At 44.7% G+C, this 23,337-nt stretch overlaps 1 protein-coding gene across 6 annotated transcripts in view; it reads left to right on the top strand.

The window, feature by feature from the left end:
* Nucleotides 1–23,337, top strand: part of SERINC5 (serine incorporator 5) — a 179,736-nt gene that overhangs the window by 85,500 nt on the left and 70,899 nt on the right. For 2 of the 6 annotated variants that reach the window (XM_067731125.1, XM_067731124.1), the window contains exons 2-3: nt 3,539–3,637; nt 4,051–4,205. Coding sequence is in view for 1 of the 6 variants with exons in the window: in XM_067731123.1 (XP_067587224.1) it covers nt 6,811–6,837 (27 nt within the window). In the remaining 5 variants the exon portion in view is untranslated. Of the gene's footprint in view, nt 1–3,538; nt 3,638–4,050; nt 4,206–6,638; nt 6,838–22,015; nt 22,103–23,337 lie in introns of those variants that run through there. The other 4 variants (XR_010942003.1, XM_067731123.1, XM_067731126.1 and 1 more) reach the window with 3 other exon arrangements.

Below are 23,337 nucleotides of genomic sequence, written 5' to 3'. Positions count from 1 at the left end.
GACTTTAAAAATATTAATTTGTTCCCAGAAGGGTTGAGTAATGCTGAAAAACCTGTTGAACGACGCTCTACCCTCTTCATTAACTTGGATTTTGGGTTCCCTGGGGTGTTATATAGGAGTATATTCCTTTGTATTATTTACACTCCAAGGACTTTCCAAGCAAATTAATAATGTGAAATGGATTAAAGGAAGAATCTTTAAAATACTGAGACAAAACTTTTAAAGCACCCATTTGAGTGCTGAAGAATCATTAGTTTTCTCTAAGTACAAAATAACTGAGGATGATTACAAAAGATTTCTCTGGTTTTCCAAAGCATTTACCCTAAAAATCTTGACCAGGTAACACATTGTTAGCTTATTTGTTGTCATTAGTTGAATTTGGAAAAATAAAAGCACATTTCTTTAAAAAATCCTCTAAATGGGAATTAGTGGAGTAATATTCAATTTTCTTTCTGTGTTTGGATAAAGAGATAGAAAGAAAATGATTTTAAGCAGGAGTTAAAGCAAATAGGAGGCTTAGGAACAGGAGCTGGGGGCCCCAGTGACCTCAGAAGCTGCAGCTTCGGTGGCCTAGAGGGACAGAAGCCAGGCCAGAGAGAGTTCAGGAGAGTGGAGCACCAAATTTTGTTTTCAAGAAGTTTTAAGATGAAGAAAAGAGGAAAGGGTGGTCGCTGAGTTGAAATGAGGTTTTCGTTTGTTGTTTAATTTAGGAGAAATCTGACCATGTTTGGAGCTTGAGAATGATTCAATAGAAAGCAAAGGCTTAAAATGTTTGGAAGAGAGAAAGTCGAGGAGACAGGAGGTAATGGAATCAAAGGTAGGATGAGGGTACAATAGAATGATTAGAGTTAAAAATAAAGATGAATAACTTTTATTTTAAGTTAAGCAGGTCAAGGAAGGTCAATATAGGGTTAAAAGAAGGGGTTTGGAGTCCCAAAGTGTTGATGTATTCACCAAAGCAAGGGAGAAAATCAAGAAAGAGGACTCCAGGAAGCCAGATATCCGGGAAGGGAGTAGCAAGGGGAATGCCAGGATGGCAGCCATCAGTAGCAGCCTGGAGGAATCCAGATTGCAGTAGCTTGGAGATGTCTGTGAGAAAGAAAGGACTCTTGGGGAAAATGGAATTGATAGATTATCTGACATGGTTGCTTATCTGGGAGAAAAGAATTATGACAGATCAGATGGACAAATGGAGAAAAATCAAGATTAGGTAGAAAGAAAACCATGCGAGTCAAACACAACTCCAGACACTTAATACATGCTAGGTGCTATTTAAGTGCTTTAATCTGTATACTTTTATTAATCCTCAGCATTTAAAGAGGAAGGAACTGAAGTACAGAGAGAAGTCACTTGCTTAAAATCACAGACCTAATAAGCGACAAAAGCAAAGGTCTGATCGCAGGGTCTGGCTCCAGAGTCTCTAACCCTAACCACTAAATATACTGCCTCTCCAGGAAAGGGAGATGGGAATGAAAAATAAAAAGAGACAAGAAAGAAATGCTATTATTATACACTATGTGGCTATGCAATGAATAATTTTTACTAGCCAGAGTTACATATTAGTTTATGAAATTAATTACACATTATTTTATGAAAAGTGATAGAATTAGATTGGCAAGATAGCAGATAGAAGTGCTCAGTGGGTTAAGCTTTCAGCCCACATGGAACATAAAAGATAATACACAATAAATATAGTCAACAGATCAGGAAATAACCGCATAAAAATATTATTTAGGGCTTCCCTGGTGGCGCAGTGGTTGAGAGTCCACCTGCCGATGCGGGGGACACAGGTTCGTGCCCCGGTCTGGGAAGATCCCACATGCCGCAGAGCGGCTGGGCCCGTGAGCCATGGCCACTGAACCTGTGCGTCCGGAGCCTGTGCTCTGCAACGGGAGAGGCCACAACAGTGAGAGGCCCACGTACCGCAAAAAAAAAAAAAAAAAAAAAAATATTATTTAAAAATATGGAGTTGGGACTTCCCTGGCAGTCCAGTGGTTAAGACTCCGTGCTTCCACTGCAGGGGGCATGGGTTTGACCCCTGGTTGGGAAACTAAGATCCCTCATGCCGTGTGGCATGAAAAATAATAATAATAAAAAAAAATGTTAAAAAAATATGGAGGTAATAAGGAAAAACTGCTAAAGTAATTGAAAGTGGTTGCCTCTGGGGAAGGGACTGAAAGAAAGGATGTGGAGAAGGGAGATGCTACTTCTTATTTTATGTTTTGTAGTATTTGTGACATTTAAAATACATTGTACATATATTAATTTAATGGAAATAAAGGAGAATGCAATTACCATAAGGAGTGGGGTGGGGGCACTATAGCATGCCGATTGTTTTTTGCCTGGGTCCCAAATTTATAGCTATTTGTTTCTAAATGAATACTTTGTTGTTTACTTGTAACTGAAATTAATTAAACTTTCAATACTAGATTGAGATCCCTAGAGCTTTATGAGTGAAGATTGGAGAAATTTCTTCTTTTATATTTAAATACCAATAACACATCACTAGGTTTTTTTTTTCAAAGTTGAGAAAATTTTAGGGAATTAGAATAATTAATTTTATTGGCTTTTAAGCCATTTCTTGAACTGGAAATTAAATTTGTAATGAAGTTTTCTAAATTCAAAGTTAGAAAAAAGTAAATGTATGACTTTTCTTCTTTAATAACATATGTATATAACTATTGTTTTCAGTTCAGTGAGTGGTGTCTTTAAGCTCAACAGTGGCTTCTCCTTCCTAAAAAGGAAAAATCAAAAAAAATCTTTAAATTCAGGAGGGGAAAAAAGCAAATTATAAGCTGGTTATTTATAATATGTCATAAATATACATGTATAATTAAATCGTATAAAAGGAGCTAATTTAGTTAATTTAAGAACATTTTTGTGGGGAGAATATTTCACATGGTCTGCCAAGAGCTACAGTCTATTGAAACAGGTCTATTACTGCTTGTTCCTGAAAAATCCACATCAAAAGGGATGGACTGTAAAATTACCTTCCTGTTAGGAACAGCATACAACTGTCTTTCTTGAAAAGGCCTGCAGAGTACTTAAAATAAAATTAAGGTGCCACTGTTTTATGTTATGTCTACTGACATTACCTCTATTCTCTCTAACTGACCACAGATGCAAAGGATGCTATGGACCAGACCTTAAATAGTAAGTGTGAAGCCCTCAGAGCCAGGAAAGGAGTAAACCTTCAGACCTAGCATAAAGAAAAAAATGTTGCCAGTCATTCCATTTCTACAGGGATCAAGCCATTAGCCACTGTCACCCACCAACAACGCGCCCTGAGGGGACTTCAGGATGGAGAAAAACAGGAAGCATTCTGCATTTTGCCCCTAGATAGTTAAGATGCGTATCTAAGGAAAAACATCCTGGCCCCTATATAGTTAAGAAGCACATCTACGGAAAAATTTCAAGAACCCCAGATTCTTGTATCTTCCCATTCATAGAAAAGTATTAAAATAATTAACTTGAGATGTCTGTTCTTTGTGATTAGCAGTAATACTTTTATGTTTGACTACATGTTTTTTTTTTCCAGCAAAAAATTCACATATATCCTGGCTCTTCCTTTATCTCTTTGGAGCAATTCCCCAATTTGGAGTTATCTGAGAGGCTGTCTCCTGGGCTATGATCCACAGTAAGTTCTCTGAATACAACTCAACTCACTTTACATTGTACGTTTTTCTTTTGGTCAATGATAGTCATATTCGTTTGAGATTTTCCAGCAGGGAGGAGGAATCAGCCTGCATAGATTACTTGTTATTGTCTTTTTAACTCGTTTGTTAATACCAGTCAGGGCTACTATTTAGTCAGTGCTTATGAAGGCCAGGCCCTGTACCACATGGTCTGTAGGGGTGAGTTTAATGCACTATTAGTCCCTGTTTTGCAGATGATGAAACTGAGGCTCAGAGGTCACCCAGCGAGTTCTTGGTGGAGTTAAAATTTACAACTTTATGGCTCCAGAGGCTCAGGCTTCTACTATGCTTTTTGGGTACCTTGGGCACAGTCTACAAATCCTCCAGTTATTAAGTCATATTCTCTCTTTGCCAGGCTGATGGTAATATTGTCACAGAATCCTCCCACGTTGGCATCCATTTGGAAAAAATGAGTTTAGGATTCAGGAGGCCTGGATCCTACTACCAGCTCTGCCTGTAACCCAGTGGTGCCTGATGAGGGATCTCATCTTCCTGAGCTCCTCCTAAAAGGTGAGGAGACCTTGCAGTCCCAGCAGGCTCAAACGTAGGTAGATTTCACATCTTCCCCCTCCCCAGAAGCTGCCTGGCTCTTCCCAGGGTATAGGAATCTCCCGGCACGCAAGTAATCTCCCAGGGCAAGAAATGGGGTCAGAGTGACCACGCCAGCCAACAGTGAACCTAACTAGACAGTCTTGGTGAGATCCTTGGCTTCTCATGAATCATAGGCTGCCACCAAGCAGGTGGCTGCACTGGTCTGATACTGCTTATGCTTTTTTTTTTTTTTGCGGTACGCGGGCCTCTCACTGTTGTGGCCTCTCCCGTTGTGGAGCACAGGCTCTGGACGCGCAGGCCCAGCGGCCATGGCTCACGGGCCCAGCCGCTCCGTGGCATGTGGGATCTTCCCAGACCGGGGCACGAACCTGTGTCCCCTGCATCGGCAGGCGGACTCTCAACCACTGCGCCACCAGGGAAGCCCTTTTGTTTTTCTTTTTAATACTGTTATTTAAAAAATTTTAGTTAGAGCCAATTCTCATTACTTTCCATGGTTCTGAATAGGGCCTGGTCCATTATTTCTCTTCCTCTAAACGCTGGCAGCTGAGATTCTAGGAGCTTCTGTTACTCACCCGGGCCCTTGGACTCTTTAATCAATAGAAGTTGGTAAGAGGTCAGAGGAGAATTTCAGGCAAGGCTTTATTGGGGCTGGAGCTGCAGCATCAGGTAGCAAAAGCAAGAAACAGGTACCCCTGGGCTTCCCTGGTGGCGCAGTGGTTGAGAGTCCGCCTGCCGATGCAGGGGACACGGCTTCGTGCCCCGGTCCGGGAAGATCCCACATGCCGCGGAGCAGCTGGGCCCGTGAGCCATGGTCGCTGAGCCTGCACGTCCGGAGCCGGTGCTCCACAACGGGAGAGGCCGCAACAGTGAGAGGCCCGCGTACCACAAAAAAAAAAAAAAAAAAAAGAAAGAAAGAAACAGGTACCCTTGCCAGCTCTCGGAGTGAAGCTGCTTGGGTCCTTAAATGGGGTAACAACAGGGATGGATGGGTGGGTTTGGCAGGAGGCATACATTACGTGGTCTGTCCACCTCTTTGGTGGTGCAGTGGACAGGATCATGCACAGTACCATGCTTTAGCTCCTGGCACCTCAACAACTTGTAGTTTGTTCCTGGTCTTTTTGTTTCCTATTGCTCAGCTTTGCCTCAACTGTGCATGTGTGCAGTTATTTTTAGTCACTTATAATTTTTTGTATCCTATTGCTCAAGGAGACGTTTGTCCAGGTGCAAGCACTCTTGTAGAGGATCCCAGTTCCCAGCCTGCCTCAATTCTAGATCTTGTGCTGCTCCTAATCCAAGGATTGGTTTCCATGCGACTTTCCTCTTAGTCTCCACCTCCTAAACTGCTCTCAAAGACACTACTTTGCCAAAGGCTTAAGGTCAAGCTTTGTATCATGCCCGAGGGGATCAGACACGTGGATTCCAGTCCCAGTATTGCTTCTTCAGCTTTGCTGTTAAGCTTAGGGCAAGTTATTTAACCTGTGTGGGCTTCAGTTGCCTCATTTCTAAAATATACACAGTAATGCTTATTTTAAGGAGTAAAAAGGCCTTGGCACAAAGTTTGTAGTAACAGAAATTCCTCTTCTTGGGGAAGTGGCCGCGAGGAGAGAAGATTTGCGTAGGGAGATAAACTAGGGGCACCCTCTCTGCCTTCTGCATGTAACAAACAAATATAGGGAACCCTTTTTTAGTGGAGCTGGGCGAGAGGAAGTAGGGATGCAAACCAAGTCCCTGGGCCAGGATGCGCTCTTACGCGGGTGGTGGAGGAGAGATTAGAAAATAGATCAATATCCAGGGAAGCACAGAAAGGGTTCTCCTAGGATCCCCCAAGTGCCATGGTAACGTCAGGGCAGAACAGCCAAGCCCAGGGATTCAAAGCTTCGGTCGAGGGAACTTTCCCAAAAGTTGAGAAATTTTCTTGGCAGATGAGGGAGATAAAGGGATTTCTGGAACTGGGATCCCGTGGATAACCCAGTTTGGCGCGAGGCGCAGCACAGACCAGCACCCGGCCACCTCTATTGCGCCTGTGCAGTGCAGGACACTCAGAATCGCTCACTAAAGGCTCCAAGGTATATTGGAGTCAGCAATCAGCTCTTCCACCACAGCCGGGGACTAGGGGCGCCGCGCCCTCCTGGGTCGGGGACCGAGCGCCGCCAGGCCGTCGCAGGAGCCCGGTAATACCTGGCCGGCGCGTTGGAGAACAGCCTTCGCAGTCCAGCACTGCACCGGGAAGTGATGACCACCGCCCACCGCCTGACGCCAGCGGAAGCGAGAGCCGGGAGCTGGCGGGCTCGGAGGCGGTGCGCCCGGGAAGGGGCGGGCACGGGGCGGGGCTGCGGGCGGCCGCCGCGGCTGGAGCGAGCGAGTGGGGCGGGGCCTGGGGTGGCGGGGCGGGGTTTGGCGGCAGTTGTTTTTACCAAGGCCTCAGTGCATCGCGTTCAGCTGGGGCTACGCCGCGTGGAGGCGTGAGCGGGTTCGCAGAGGGACGCTTGAGGCCGGAGGGAGCCAGGAGGGCCAGAGGGAAGCTGGGAGCCGGCAAGCGCGCTGGTGGTGGTCGACCGCCACGATGTCAGCGCAGTGCTGTGCGGGCCAGGTGAGCGGGGAGAGACAGGTCGGGAGACCGGGCCAGGAACCGAGGCAACGCGGGCTTCTCTGGGTGCACGTCCCAGCTCCGCCGCCGAAAGTGGGGTGGGTGACCCTGCGCCGCCTGGGTGAGTGCTCCGGGCCGGAGCGCGGCGCTCGGCCTTCGGGGAAAACCGTGTGCCGCGGCAGGCGGGCCAGAGGGACACGGGGAAGCCCTAGAGGCTACCCCGAGGTCTTCCCGTTCGGCCTTAGGAACTTCGCTTAGGGCGGGGCGGGCAGGGTTCGGGCGGAGGATCCCGACTGTTTCAGGAGCGTGTCGCCTCCTCCCCAGGACACAAGTGTGTGGTGCTCAGCTCCATAGGCCACCTGGCTCTGCCAACCCGATGAACCCAGGAGAAGACGTGGGTTTGGGCAGCCACTCCTTTTCCATGCCCTGAACGGGTCGTATGTGGCCCAGACGAGTTGCGCTTGACATCTCGCCAGGCTCTGGAGCATTGGCTCTTTTTCTTCGAGAAAGTCTGGAAGACTGCTTTTCAAACCGCTGTGCTCAGGTCTGGGCGCTGGGAAGACTCAGCCCTGCTTCCTGAGTCTCCCGACCCAACCCTGCCTGGACCCAAACGCGGCTGACTGGGTAGAGCGCGAGCCTGAAGCCATCCCTCCTTTCAGCTGAACTTGCCCGAGCCTGTTTGTAACTCTCGCCTGTTTAACTCATGAGATCTTAAAACACCTGTGTCCGCTTGGGATGGGCGTCTTCTACCGGTTAGTAGTGCAGCAGGACAGAATTAGTAGTAGTTTTTAACCTTTAATGTTGATTTCACTCCTTCCTGCAGAGTTAGAAAAAAAAAAGAAGTAGGTAAAGCCTTCCGCACGTCGCGCTCCCTCCTTCCTAGCCGTGTTGATTATCGGCATTTCTGTACAGTTTTTAATGGTGCGTTTTCTCAAATGAGTCTAACTCCGGAGGGCATACCGGGCTTTTTGCTTCTTAATACATTCAGCCTTGCGACAATCAGAGGCCAGCCCGTAACTGATGCAGGGGTTAAGCTGTGGGTTTCTCTAACCCGCCGATTACACTGGTAGATAATCCGTCCTCTTTGCAGTGGCCGTGTGAAGTTATCACTTGGTTTTTGAGGTCTAATACTGTACTTGGCATGCATTCAAGCTGGCCTTTGCAGAGATGAGGAAATTGAGGTTTTTAACTTGAGGTGGAATGCCTTGCCCTGAGTCAGGCAAGGCGACAGGAGGACATTTAATACCTTCTCAGGGCTTTGGAGACCAAAGTGGTTGGGAAAAGGCTGTTTTCAGAATATTCCAAATCTCAACAAAGCTTTGCAAATCGTTCATTGTTGTTATTTTGAGATAGTTCTAATTTGATGTGACACTTCATTATATAGTGATTACGTTACAGATATTTCAGGGCACCTGTCTCCAGTCCCTTGAGGTTTTCTGTGGCTCCCAGCAGGTGATTTAGGGTTCTGAAAATTATTGCCAGTACTCAAGTGGGTCTTATAAAAGAATTATTGGTATGGTTGATATTTTGGCAGGGTTTCATGACTTGTTTCTTTTTGTTTGTTTTAAAGTGAGAACTTTTAAAAATTATTTATTTATTTTTTGGCTGCGTTGGGTCTTCGTTGCTGCACACGGGCTTTCTCTAGTTTTGTGAGCGAGGCCTACTCTTCACTGAGGTGCGCGGGCTTCTCATTGCAGTGGCTTCTCTTGTTGTGAAGCACAGGCTTCAGTAGTTGCAGCACGCGGGCTCAGTAGTTGTGGCGCACGGGCTTAGTTGCTCTGCGGCATGTGGTATCTTCTCGGACCAGGGCTCGAACCCATGTCCCCTGCATTGGCAGGTGGATTGTTAACCACTGCGCCATCAGGGAAGTCCTTGTGACTTGTTTCTGAAATCCCCCTCTCAGGACTTTGGAAAGAACCAAATCCTGGCCGTTCATCACAGGAAAATTAACTTCTGCTTTCTAGGGACTGCTTGAGGCTTCACTGTGGTGGCTCTCAACACAGGGAGGGGGTGATGACACTATAATTTCGTATGAATGGGGCTGTTAAGTTTGCATTTAAAAAAAGTGCAGCACTGTCAGAAGATATCTAAGTCTGTGAATCCTTTGAAAAAAAATTTTGAGCACCTGTGCATTGTTTTTACCTACATCACTTATGACATCAATGTACGGGTTTTTTGTTTTGTTTTTACCCCCGCACCAGCCAGTTCCCCAGCTCCCCAGATAGTAACTGGCTGTACAATAATTCAATTCTGACACTACCTGGAGTTACCATCCCACAGGTTAGGGGTCCGCCCTCCTCCCCCTCCCCTCCCCCGCACACTCCAGCTGCCAATCCCAAGCCTTCTGGGCCTCCCACACCGGGGTGGAAGACCGAATAAATATTTCTGATCATATCACAGTACCTCCTGTGTGCCAAGAGCTGGAGATATGGCAGTGAGCCAGGCAAACGTCATCTATGCCCTCAGTGACTGGGGTGGGGCAGCATTTCATAAGCATGAAAGCAGCGAAACCAGTACCAGCAAGTGCTGGTACTGCCACAGGTCCTGGTGGCAGAGTGGCTTTGGGTAGGGTTGCTGGGGAAGTCTGTCTGAGAAGATGCCCTGGGAATTGCGACTGATAAAGGAGGAGAGGCACCCACGTCAGGGCCTGGGTAGGGGGTCTTCCAAGGTGTTGGAGGAACAGAAGTGGTCACCTTGGGTGCTGTGAAGACTTGACTCTCAGGGACTGGCATGGAGGGAGAGCAGTCAGAGCTGGCCACCCGGTGAATACTTTTTTTTTTTTTTTTGCGGTACGTGGGCCTCTCACTGCTGTGGCCTCTCCCATTGCGGAGCACAGGCTCCGAATGCGCAGGCTCAGCGGCCATGGCTCACGGGCCCAGCCGCTCCGCAGCATGTGGGATCTTCCCGGACCGGGGCACAAACCCATATCCCCTGCATCAGCAGGCGGACTCTCAACCACTGCGCCACCAGGGAAGCTCCCCGGTGAATACTTTTAAGCTGCCTCCTCCTGCGTGTGAGCAGTGGTCTGGGCTTCCGCCGTGAGCCCGAATTCTTCTTGATGAAGCTTGAATCCTGGCAACCTGCTGTTGCCCTAGGCCAAGGAGGGGAGAGTGTGTTACCTTAATTTAGGGCGTCGTGGTGCTTACGGTGAGGCGTCATTGGCTTCTGGGCATATTGTAGAGGTAGAGCTGGACTTTTACATGGGTTAGAAGTGGGGTGTGGGGGGCTTCCCTGGTGGCGCAGCGGTTGAGAGTCCGCGTGCCGATGCAGGGGACACGGGTTCAAGCCCCGGTCCGGGAGGATCCCACGTGCCGCGGGGCCCGTGAGCCATGGCTGCTGAGCCTGCGCGTTCGGAGCCTGGGCTCCGCAACGGGAGAGGCCACAACAGTGAGAGGCCCGCGTACCACCAAAAAAAAAAAAAAAAAAAAAAAAGAAGTGGGGTGTGGGAATGAGAGAGATTCGGTTTATGACCCAAGCAACTGCATAGGTGATAGTGCCTCACTGAGGTGAGGTAGGAGGCTTGAAGGGAGGAAGACATTTGGCAAGGAAAACCCATAGTTTTCTTCTGGCTCTGTTACATTTGAGATGCCTATTATAAATTAAATGGAGATGGTAAGTCGTCGGTTGGATTTTTAAGTTGGGAGAAGTTTGAGGTTGGAGATAGAAATTTGGGGGACTTTAACTGATATTGTCAGAAACAATGTGTAACCCAGAAAAGAGCCTGGGCTTTGGACTCAGGTCTGGGTTTGAATTGGGAAATCTGGACACGGAGAGGTGGTGTGACTGTGCATGTCACTTACCCTCAATTAACGTCAGTTTTCCTCCGAGGTTGAATGGGTGTGATAATACCTCCTAGGGTTATTATGAGTATTACATGGGATAATGTCTCTAGTATAGGGTTTGGCACAGAGTAAGGAACCCCCAAAGTCTTAGTGACCATTATCCACCTCTACCTGGACAGTCTCCGGGTCATTTTATCTTTGCATTGACCCTGATATACTTAGCTTTTGCTTAGGCTGTTGGCTGATCGATGCTAATGGAAGCAGAGGTCACAGGACAGTGGTCAGTCGACACCTTCTGGGTACCCAGCACTGTGGTAAGGCCCCTGGGCATTGGGTGATTAACAAAGCGCATCCTTGCTCTCCTGGAACTTAAGGGCTAGCTGGGGATTGGAAGTGTGGGGGAAGCTTATTACAGAAAGTGACAGGACACCCTGTCAGAGGTGAAATGAGATGTGTAATTGGAAGATCTAGACACCCCGTCAAGGCAATTTGAGAGTAAGGCTTGGCAGGGTTTACTCCAGGCAAGTATAAGCATTAATGATAATAGTAACAATAGCTGAAGCTTATTTCATGCTCACAAGTGTGCTGTTTTTACCTACGTTATATCACTCATTCTCCACAGCAACCCTACGGGGTTGGGGAATGTTCTAATTGGCCTCCTTTTGCAGGTGAGGCAACTGAAGTGCAGAGAGATAAATTAACTTGACTGATATTTACATGGTGGTGGAGCCAGGCCTTCAACACTGGTCCACCTGACTCAAGTTGGAGCTCCTAACTGGGAAACTGTTATTCCTTATTATTCTAAATACAGTATGAATAAATCATGAGGAACTGTTGCCCATTGTTGTTGCTTATAATGGCCCTAAGGCAGCTTTGAATGCATAGCTGTGAGGCTGTCTTGGTAGATATTGGTGGTTGCCAGGAGTTACCAGTGGGTGGGGTTTAGCTTCTTCCTCACAGTCTGGTCCAGGTTATAAAGACAGCAAGTCTCAGACCAAATTCTGTCACTTGTGCGGGCATTTATTGGCAGGCAGGCACAACACAGTTACACAGCCTGATCTGCGGCTTCACGAAGTTCCAGCTCTTTGCCCTTCTTGGTGCACTGACACGGAACTTGCATGTTCCCCTGAGGCAGATGTGACAACCTTCTAGAAGGAAGAACTTGACCAAGACTGCTGAAGCGCAGGACCTCATGGATGGATCAAGCCCACGGTACCACTCTCAGGCAGAACACTCCTTGTCCTTGTAGCCGGCTCATATAAGGGTGGGAATGCCTACGCCAGGGTGTTTCCAGCCAGATTGTATTACTTGATCCCTGAGATTTTCCCCAACGAAAGCAAATTTCTAACGTCTTTTATATTAATTGATTGACAAAGCCACAGAATGCCACCAGGGGCTGTCCACTGTCAAAGATAAATAAAGCTGGACGTTAGTTAAAGCAATGAAAACAGATTTTGTTCAGTAACCACTTACTGACAGAAAGACCTGAGCTCCATCCTGATTAGCACAGATCACTGGGAGTTTTCAAGGGACGATGAGGGAATAGGGAGGAGTGAGTGGAGGCCCAATAGAGTTAGGGAAGTGAGACGTTCCAGAGTTTGTTTGCAGTATGGGTGATGAGGCCAGCTGGGTCTGATAGCTGGCAGGTTAGATTCTGTCCTTCCACCGAGACTAGGAGATAGACCCTATCCTTCCTGATTGATTACATTTCAAAGGAATGGCATTTAAGTCCTTGAGAAAGACACTCCAGACTTGTAGGAAATGTGTCCTATCTGTCCTTCTCCTCCTGGGCAGAGGAAGGATTCACAATTATTAGCCCTATTTAGTAAATGCTCTTAAGAAAGGGAGGTTAGGGACTTCCCTAGTGGTGCAGTGGTTAAGAATCTGCCTGCCAATGCAGGGGACACGGGTTTGAGCCCTGGTCTGGGAAAATCCCACATGCCGCGGAGCAACTAAGCCCGTGCGCCACAACTACCGAGCCTGCTCTCTAGAGCCCGCGAGCCACAACTACTGAGCCTGCTCTCTAGAGCCCGCAAGCCACAACTACTGAAGCCCGCACGCCTAGAGTCCGTGCTCCGCAACAAGAGAAGCCACCGCAATGAGAAGCCCGCGCACCGCAACTAGAGAAAGCCTGCACACAGCAATGAAGACCCAACGCAGCCAAAAATAAATTAAAAAAAAAAAAAAAAAGGGAGGTTAGGGCCTATCTTAGGTGCTGGCTAGAACAAACAGTAAATTTCTTTTTACAGCCCTGAACTTTTCCAGACAAGAACTCAAAAAGGCAAAAGGCAGCTAGGTCATCCCAGGGATGCAGCCTCAGGCTACTAGAAGCCTGTTAAAGTTTGGTCAAGTCCTTCGTGCAGGGGTTTGAGCAGAGTTGCTGTATGTCGAGAGTTCTTGCAGTTTTCACCATGTCTCATCATTACGCTGGTTAACAAAGCCTGGGGTCATTGGTGTTAGAAGTAACTGAAGCCCACGCAGGAGGCATTTAGAGGTTGGCTTTTGTTAAGTGTTAGCTGGAATGGGTCTTCCTCATCAGGGCATCTGATCACCTCTAGACTGTAGCTTAAAACACACACACACACACACACACACACACACACACACAAAATCCATGAAGACTTCTTTAAAAAGTAAATTACATACCACATAAAAGTACTAATTTCCCTGAGATGTCCTTCCTTCTCTATAAAACCCAAATCTCTGCTTTTAAGGCCAAGCTCAGGAAGCATTTTCCTAAGAAGTGACCTTCCTCTTGCTTTAAGAGTTCTTAGAACTTGCACACAAAACCTGTCCACACCACCTAGTATGTGGTCATCTGATGCACTGGAGTTGTTTCCTGGTTACTGTGTGGGTGCATTTCCTCTCTCCTAGACAGAGCATGTACTGTGTGACCTAGCTGAACCCCCTGTTGTGTGCTTTTGGTTACAAAACTTTTTCCCTACAGCTCTTTGTTTATAGTGATTGGAAATGTTAGGTCCTCATTATATCACGTGTTGCTTCCACCCTTGGAAGGGATCTAGGCACAAAAGTTCATTCTTTGCATGACTGATGCTTTTTTGAAGAGTTTGGGGCATTTGTGAAATACATATCACCCAGAGAGAACCGTATTTTGATATTTTATAACAGTCACTCACATTTAATATATATGATTTTACTTTGTGGAGTTGGGATTATGTTGTAGGTGCTATGTTTGATTCAACTCTGCTGAATTACAGGAGTTTTTCAAGTGCACCAGCCACTCATTTGCAGCCATGTTTTCTGGGCTTATTTATACCCAGAAAGTAGTGCAGTCCTCTGCCTTCAAACATGGCAGTTTTTCCAGAGGTATTAAGTAAACGTAAATATGTGAAAGTCAGTTAATAGGCTTATGTGTTAATACGAGTGTGTGTGCGTGTTTCAATTCCCAAAAGACTAAAAATAATGAAGAAAATCCCAGCTACACCTCCTTTAGATACCATCGACAATAACCATTTTCAACATCATCTTTAACTTTGGTCTTTTTACAGTCACTTATGTGGATACCATCTGTCTAGATGATGTTTTCTGTCTCTGTTTTCTTGCTCTATAAAGGTGCCCTTCTTTGTTTCAGTTGCATTAAATTTGAGTCCTGTGCTTATCACTAGTATTGGCAGTTTTATTTTTCTATGCGTTTTATAAAATGCGGGCAAGTTGCAGTAAAATGGCCACATCATTGCTCTACCATACTGACAAAGGTGGTGGTGATTCGGCTGACAGTGAACTGTTGCTGATACAGAAAGAGTGGTTTGGAGATGCGTCTGTGTAGTTAGCCAAGTTCACGTTGTTGGAAAGAAGTTTGTCACTGACCTTGCTGTTGTAGATGGAGAGTCAGCATGAAGGTTGCTCATTCAGATTTGTTTTCTTGGGTGGCTTTAGAGCTGACCTGGGCAGGCTGGCAAAATAGCTTTGGGCTGCGGCAGGTCTGAGTGGGGATTGCTTTATTGGGAGGGCCCATCTGTAGGGAGTAGAGGGCAGCCTCTGATTCATCTCTCTGCTAATGAGATAAAAGGTAACACCCCCTTGCCCACTGCTTGCTTCCCACCCCCGTTTTCTCTATGAATATCGCCTGTCAATTTCCCAGAGATATTGAATATCTGGGAGTGAGTTAACTGTGAGACTCAGAAGCTTACTTTTCAGTTTCCCAGGTGTTTTAATGTAAATAGCCTTTTAGAAGCCTTTAGAAAGGACAGAGCAATAACGATGGCATTGTCTACTTGTATTCAGAGCAGGAGAGCAGTATGCGGCCTGTTCACCTATGATAATTTAACATTAAAAAGGAAGTCCTAGTGTAACATGGTATGTCTGCAGAACTAGCCATTGGACACAAATTCCATTTTACTCTTTGACTAAAGTGCTTTCTGTATCTTTAATTATAATGGTAATTATAGATAAAGATCTTGTGTACTTTCAGCGTCCTGAGTGAACCGGCATTGTTAGTGAATTGTCATTACATACTGCTGTTGTTAGTTGAATTTGCGATTGCGATGGGATGCTGAGAGCAAGCATCCAATGGATCAAGTTACTCATCTAGACCACCTTGATTGTCCCTAACGATCAGGTTTTTCAAGTAGTCCAAAGTGAACCTTTGCAACCCTTGTTAAAATGAATTTTAAACATTTCCGGGGGGGGGGGGGGCATCCTCTTATTTTCTAGCTTGTGTATTAATGATATTTTAGAAGATTTTAGAACATAATCTGGGAGTCAGTGTAGTGTGTGTGGGTAGGAAATTCAAACAATGGATTTGTTTGATTACATTAAAACATCTGTTTGAATTTTGAAGGAAATAGGACTTTACTTTTGGCTTTTCTTCTGTAGTTTGCCTTGTGAGATTAAAGTTGAGCTGATGTTTAAGGAAAGCAGCTGTTATGGAAAAACTTAGGGTGGGTTCTTATCACAGAATAAATTTTGAAACAATTTCGGTTTGAAGTAAGGTTACAAAATATAGTGATTAGACAGCATTTTCCCCCTCATGAAAACTGTCTAGTCTAAACAAAAGTAGGAAAAACACACACAACCGCTTAAATCTTATTTAGGCAGAGATAACTAGGAGAGATGGAAAATCAGGCTAATGTTTGTTTAAATATCGTTTTTTATAAACTAGCCAGTTGCTCTTTGAAACAAAGCTCATGAGGTCTTTATGGGATTTATTTTCCAGTGTTTTGTTTCTTGCATTGTATCTCAGTAAGTTAACGGAGGGCTGAGTCGCCTAATGCTATGATCCTTAGCCCAGGTTTGGCTATTTGTGTGGTGGTTGATGAGGCGGATCGTGGAATCAGAAACTTTTGGAAGAGGCTTTAAAAGGCATCCCTTTTAATTCCCCATCTGAAGCTTAGACGTCTTGTAAAATTGCCCCTCCTAAGTGTACCTCTGGTGTGTTTGAGCCTCTCCAGTGTTGGGGAGCTCACTACCGTTCCCAGTTTTTAAGTTTTCTGAGCCTTGGTTTCTTTGTTCATCAAACGGGGGAAATTTGTGTCTTGCCTCCCTTATATGATTGTTGGAAGGGATGAAAACAAGACAATATTAAGACTCTTTGTTATCTGTAAGTTGGTGATGCAGGTGTGTCAGGGTTCAATGCAGGAAACTGAGACCTCTCTGGGTATTTTAAGCCGAACAATTTAATGTAGGGAATTAACTGTTGAAGAAATGAAAGAGCTAGAGGAGCAAGAGTCAGGGGGCCGCCTTTGAACTCTTGGATTTAAGGGCACACCACTCCAGCAGTAATCCAGAAGTCTGAAAGCCCAGGCTGCTGCCCCCCGCCTCTTGACACCCACACAGCTGGCGGCTTAACATGGGAGCCCCAAGTCTGGCCATTGTCCTAGGACCTTGCTGGGAAGCAGACACTGCAGCAGGAGGATGGCCCCCACCTTGTTTTCACCTTCCAAATATTGTGAGTGTTGCTAATTGTCAGGTCCCCAAGAGCAAAGGAGTCTGAGAAATGTGGTTACATTTTCCAGATTCTTCAGTACTGGAAGACCCATAGAAGAAGGTGGGAATGTAGGCTGAATGAGAGAACTATCCCTGTGGAGCACAAGCTAGGAGGAACTAGTGTAATAACGCTAGTGAGTGCTGTGCTTCCTGCCCATCGTGGCTTGACTAAATGACAGCCTCACAAGTAAGGCCAGAGTGTTGAGGGGGTTGACTTAAAGGGAGGAAGATGGAAATACGTTATCGTGCAAACTGGTTTTCCTCTCCTAGTCTCTTCGCTGCCTGCTCCTTTTTCCATACTACCAGCAGGTTGATCCTTCTACCAAAGTATAGTCCTAATCATGTCATCCCCTGCCTGATTTTTCAACACCATTGGGGTTAACGTAGTGGATTTTCTAAATGCAAGTCTTTTGTAGGAATCTGTTAGTGGTCTGTATCGAGATAACTTATATTCTAAAAAAAAAAATGTGCTTAATACGTCTCTTCAGTCATTCCTGATATTAGTAATTTGTGTTCTTTATTCTTTTTTTAATGACTCTAGGAGTTTATCAATCTGATTAATCTTGTGAAAGAAACAAGTTTTTTATTGTTAGTTATTCTCTATTTCATTGATTTCTGCTCTTTTTCCTCTTTTTTGTTTACTTAATCTATTATTATTTATTTTAAATTATTTTATGGATTTTTTTAAAGGTAGAAACGTAAACCCTTATTTTTTTATTTTTATTTTTTCGCGGCATGCGGGCCTCTCATTGCTGCGTCCCCTCCCGCCGTGGAGCACAGGCTACGTACGCGCAGGCCCAGCGGCCACGGCTCACGGGCCCAGTCGCTCCGCGGCACGTGGGATCCTCCCAGACCGGGGCACGAACCCGCGTACCCTGCACCGGCAGGCGGACTCTCAACCACTGTGCCACCAGGGAAGCCCCGTAAACCCTTATTTTAAATATTTTCTTTTCTCTCAAGGGAATATTTAAAATCATTTTACATCCCACACATTTTGATATGCTTTGTTTTCATTATCATTCAATTCAAAATTTTTTCTAATTTCCCTTGTGATTTCTTCTTTGACCTGTTGGTTATTTAGAAGTGTGTTGTTATTTTCCAAGTATTTGAGGATTTTCCAGGCGTATTTTTGCTATTGATTTCTAGTTTATACTTGTGGTGATAAGAGAACATATTCTGTATATATGTATTTCTTTTTGATGGCTCAGAAAATGATACATTTTGATGAATGTTCCATGTGCTCTTGGAAAGAACATGTTTTCTACAGTTATTGGGTAGTTACTGTGCCCATCATGGCTTGACCAAATGACAGCCTTACAAGTAAGACCAGAGTGTTGAGGGGGTTGACTTAAAGGTAGGAAGATGGAAATGCGTATCGTGTAACCTGTTTTTCCTCTCCTAGTCTCTTTGCTGCCTGCTCAGTTTTCCATACTACCAGCAGGTTGGGTGTAGCGTTCAAGTTGGTTGCTAGTGTTGTGCAAATCTTCTCTATCTTTACTGATAGAGGGGTCTAATTCTGTCAATTACTGGGAGAAGGGTGTTAAATTTTTCAAATATGATTGTGTTTTTGTCTGTTTCTGCCACTAGTTATGTCAGTTTTTGTTTAGTATATTTTCAAGTAGAATTTTTTTTTTTTGCGGTACACGGGACTCTCACCGCTGTGGCCTCTCTGGTTGCAGAGCACAGGCTCCAGACGCGCAGGCCTAGCGGCCATGGCTCACGGGCCCAGCCACTCCATGGCATGTGGGATCCTCCCGGACCGGGGCATGAACCCGTGTCCCCTGCATTGGCAGGCGGACTCTCAACCACTGTGCCACCAGGGAAGCCCCTGTTTAGTATATTTTGAAGCTCTATTATGTATACACACATTTGGGATTCTTATGTCTCCTTAATGAATTGATCCTTTTATAAAATGATCCTTTTTATCTCTGGTAATGCTCTTTGTCTTCATGTCTTTGTCTGATGGCCATACTACCCTTTTAACTTTCAACTCATCTGTGTCTTAGATTTAAAAATGCTCTTATAAACAACATGTAGTTGGGACTTGCTTTTTGATCCCTTCTGACAGTCTCTGCCTTTTAATTGGATGTTTAGATCATTTACATTTAATGTAATTATTCATGCTTGAACTTCAGGCTATATATTGTTGGTCATTTCCATTTCCTCGTCTGTTCTTTGTTCTTTCTTACCTTTTTTCGGGAGGAGGGGTAGGATGGGCATTAATTAAATGTTTTTCAGTATTCTATCTTCTTTATTACCTTTTTATTCCTTAAAATTTTGTAAAGATTATAGTATGTATTATAGCATCTTGAAGAAAGGATAAGAGTGGGTCAGTTTACTAGACTCTTTTTAGCAAATGACAAGTAACAAACAGTACTTTCTGCTTTATAAAAATAATATATAGTTATCATAGAAAATTTGGGAAATGCAGAAAAGTATAAAGAAGAAAATGAATATAATTTATAATCCTAGAGAGAACAAACCCTTGTTAGACTTGGAATTCTCTGGCAGTCCAGTGGTTAGGACTCCGCACTCTCACTGCTGATGGCCTGGGTTCAGTCCTTGGTCAGGGAACTAAAAATCCCACAAGCCATGCAGAATGAATGAATAAATAAATAAATGAATGAATATTAGATCATGCTTTATGTACTGTTTTATATCCTAGCTACTTTCTCACAACATTATGGACATTTCCACATATCGTAAGAATGAGAACATTTTAATGGCAGTATCACATTTAATTGATCACGTGGACATTTATTTCACTATTTACCCTTTATTAAATGTTTAGTACATTAAAAAAACCCAAAAAACTTAAGTAACTCTTATGTAATCTTTCTTTAGTCCCATGCCCCTTTAGGTTAGAGCTCTGGAAATAGTCCTTCTGTAACACAACATGAATATGCATTCCTAAAAATCACACTATGCAGAATGGAACAGCAAAAACCACAGGCCTTGTGGGGAAAATGGGGTTGGAGCACAGCATTGAAAGTTTTATCAGTGATGCGCGCGCACACACACACACACACACACACACAAGGGAACCTGGTAAAAATGATATTACAGTTCTACAAATGTTAAATGGTTAAGAGATATGTAATACTACGAAAATTTGGCACTTGACCTTGAAAAAGACCTGAAATTTGCTTGTGGAAGCAGGTGTCGGAAAAGTTGCAGCTGTGAGTTGTTGTGAAGTGGTGGATGGAGGGTTATCTGAAATTGGATGGAAAGTTGTTAACACCAGATGTGCTTTTGAGTGACTCATAATGCAGGTGGAGTGGAGGAGTGTGTGTTTCATATGTTCTATGTAGCTCAGTTCAGCTGGGCACAGTGTTCTGCCTTCAGTATATGTTTCTCACAGACAAAACTGCTCGTCCTGTTTTGCCCTTATTGTCCCCTAACATGGTAGGGGAGGAAAAAGTTTTTCTTGACCCTTTTAGGGTCTCTGGCTGGATCTGAAAATTAAACTGACGAAGATTAACAGGAGAAAAACATACACATTCATTTAACACAAGTTTTATTTGACCTGGGAGCCCTCATAAGGAAATGAAGAACCAAGAAATAGTGAAACCTACTTTTATATTAGATTGAACAAAGAGAGGCAGTTGTGGAAAAATGACTAAATTATGTGGGGAGGTGAAAGGAAGATAAAAATTATTTTAATAAGGTCTCTTTGTGTAGAATTCTCTCCATCTCAACTTCTTGTCCTTGTTAAGAATGTCTTCCTTCTGGTACAGGGAGGGCACCTCTCACGTGGGAATGTCATCTTCTGCTTTCAGGAAGAAACATGAAGGTCAGAGTGCCCTTCTTGCACCTGCTGTTTCTCAGGTGCCTTAACTCAAAATAATCAATATGCCAAAATGGCATATCCTGGGGTGAGATGCTCTAAACTCCTTCCATATCAATCCTGTTGGAACAAATTTGTATTTTCAGAGCAAGTATAGCAGAACCAGCTATAAAATGCATATGTCAGAAGCCCTGGACGTTGCAAACCTTCAGAAAGGCCGACCAATTCGTATGCCTGTTAGCTGCGTGAGGGAGGAGCTGGGCCCGCTGCTTCTCTTTGGACCAACTCCCAGAAAGTTGGTACTGGAAGTGGCTGGAAGGGTCTTCTGCTCCTCCCACCCAGTTGTGCTCAGATTTCTTGTACTATAGTAAGTGAACAACTTCAGAGATAGGAACTCTTCCTGTCTTTGGAAACAGCTCTACTTCATTTTAGGGAGCTCTGGTTGAGTTCCTCTTCCTGCCAGCCTCCCCAGGCTGAAATGACTTGCTGTCCCGGAACTTGGAGAGAGTTGCAGTGGTTTTGTATAGAAGAGGCAGCATTGAAGGTGGGAATGGGCTCTGGCTCCTGGGGAATAGAGGACCACAGTTGGGTTGACGCAGCTCTCCTGGTTACGAAAATCCTCACTGTCTACCCAAACCTTAAACTGAAAATTGGGACATGCTGACAGAGGGGAATTGTACCTCTGGGTATGAGAAGTTTCAGTCGGAAGCCAAATTATTGGAACTTCTAGCACTCCCAAACAGTTTTTAAGGATAATGGTCGGGCAGTTTGAAATTAGAACCATCATGGGAAGTTTTTGGTTGACAGCAAGCCAGAGAAAGTCTCACTGCTGACCATGAGGTTTCTGATGTGAGTGAAGCCTGTCACTCCTTTGGTGGGTTACCATTCTCAGGTACCTTATGGACTGTGAGAATCTGGTTAGTTACACCGTCATCTTCTGGAGCTAGATGAATCCTTAAGGGAGTGGCATGTCCACGCTCTCATGTTATTGAAGAGACAGGCCTGCAGAGCTCAGGCCCTCTTCCAGATTCACACAGCTAATCAGCGTGCAGCAGGGACTGCCACCCTGGCCTGCTACCCTGGCCTTTGGTGTGCCCCCGTGGCCTGTACACAGTGGACATTTGGTAAATGACAAGAGGGAGAATGGATGAGTGTTGGGCTTTTTCTGAAGACATCTGCAGTTCAACAGAGAGCTCATGGCTGCAGATTTTAAACATAATCTTATGGTTGAAATCTCACATTGGTTTTTTTCCACTGTATTTTGCTGCAGTCAAATCAGTTTAAACCTTTTGTCCTCCCTCTTCTCTTAAACTCCCAAGCAGTTGTTTGAATTTCTTTTTTCCAGGAAGTTCTGCTTCATCTGTGGATCATGGGCTTTAGCAGAAAGCAGTTTTTTAGAATGTGCTTTTTTATTTCTTACCAAGCCGTGTAGTTTGTGAAAGTTGCAGGTTGCTGAGTAAGGGGTATTAGGCCATTTAGATTGAGCTGGTTAACCAATGAGGCGCTCTATGCAAATTGTTATACCCAGCAGTGGCTTCTGGATGCAGGCTTTGAAAAGCATGAAGCAGTAAATTATTTCCTTATGATGGGGGGAGGAGAGGGATGAGGGTTGTCATGGGATTGTATTTTCTTGGAAGCTAGAGGTGCAGCAGAGCTGAGTCTCTGACTTCATTTTCCTGCTGTGACATGGCAGAAAGAAAGCAGGGCACAGAGCGCTGGAAGAGGCTGATACTTATCCCATTTCCCCTTCATTGTGAGTCTGACCTGACCGAATTCCCAGATTTTAGAGAGATGCCCCTCTTCTCCTCCACTCAGCACTGTCCTTCCATTCCCCCTTCCCGATCTTTCTAAGACTCTGAGAGTAATAAAAATGCTTGAGGTACTAAGAGAAAGTAGGGAGGGAGCTCCTGATCAAAAAAAAGTATCTATTCTATAAGGCTTGTATTAGAAGAGTTAAAGAAAAAGCTATAACTAATCAAGTGAGTTGTGGCTTTTGGGAGGAACGATCTTTAACTAGTGGGTCCCCGGGGCAGTGCTGTTGGAATTTTGGGTGAAGCAGTTCTTTCTCTTGAGGGAGTCCTGAGCTGGTATTTAGTATGCTTGATAACATTAAGATTTAGCGCCTAAGCTAAGCCAGTTAGATATCAGTAGTACTCACTAGTCTTTGTGAAAACAGTCTCCACCTTTATAAGCAACAACCCACAAGGCCACAGAGGGAGGATGGTGCTGCCCAGATAAGAACCACTTGGTGGTTTGGCCTTGATAATTTTTACATGGAGTTTAGAACTGCAAAATGGACTGAATCCTACTGCCAGTAGTACATACGGAAATGAAAAAGGGCACAGATAAGCAAGGTAGATGATTCTACCACAGCACCACCTTGACTTATATAACATGCATTCAAAACGTGACATACAGACAGCAGGTTGTATTTTGGATGTAGTTTACTTTCAGTGTTGCTCAAAAGTGTCATATTAAGATTGAGTGCTTAAGCTAAGCTAGTTAGATAAAGTTATGTGTTTGATAGGAGAAGGAAAAGCATGCTTTAAGGTGAGAGAGCTCATTTAGATATATTTTCGGTATGCATTTTGTAAGCTTTTTTTGTGGGTAGTCCAGAGACAGTACAGTTGAATAATTAAGAGCCAATTCTGGTGACAAGAAGCCTGAGTCCAGAGAGACAGGAAACTGAGATTATCAGCTTGGTTGCGCCGCTGATAAGGGTGTGTGGTATGATTTATTATTATCTGCATTACCCACAAGTTACATATGTAAATGCAGGCTTTTCTTGACTAAAGTGTACTGAAGTGAATAGAACTAGGAAAAAAAAAGTGTGCCACCCACAAAAGTGGGTGCCAAGATTATAGTTAAGCTGTCAGATCAGTCTTTGTCGGGGTGCTGCTGCTGGCTGTGGGTTACTAGGAAGTACTGAAAGGGCTGTTTTTGATACAAGAAAATTGTTAGAGGAATGGGAGCCTCCAGTACTGAGAA

This window comes from Pseudorca crassidens, chromosome 3, assembly GCF_039906515.1.
Source record: "Pseudorca crassidens isolate mPseCra1 chromosome 3, mPseCra1.hap1, whole genome shotgun sequence".
In the NCBI taxonomy this organism is placed as follows: domain Eukaryota; kingdom Metazoa; phylum Chordata; class Mammalia; order Artiodactyla; family Delphinidae; genus Pseudorca; species Pseudorca crassidens.
Note: the sequence above shows the minus strand (reverse complement) of the source record. Positions and strands in the feature narration are given on the sequence as shown.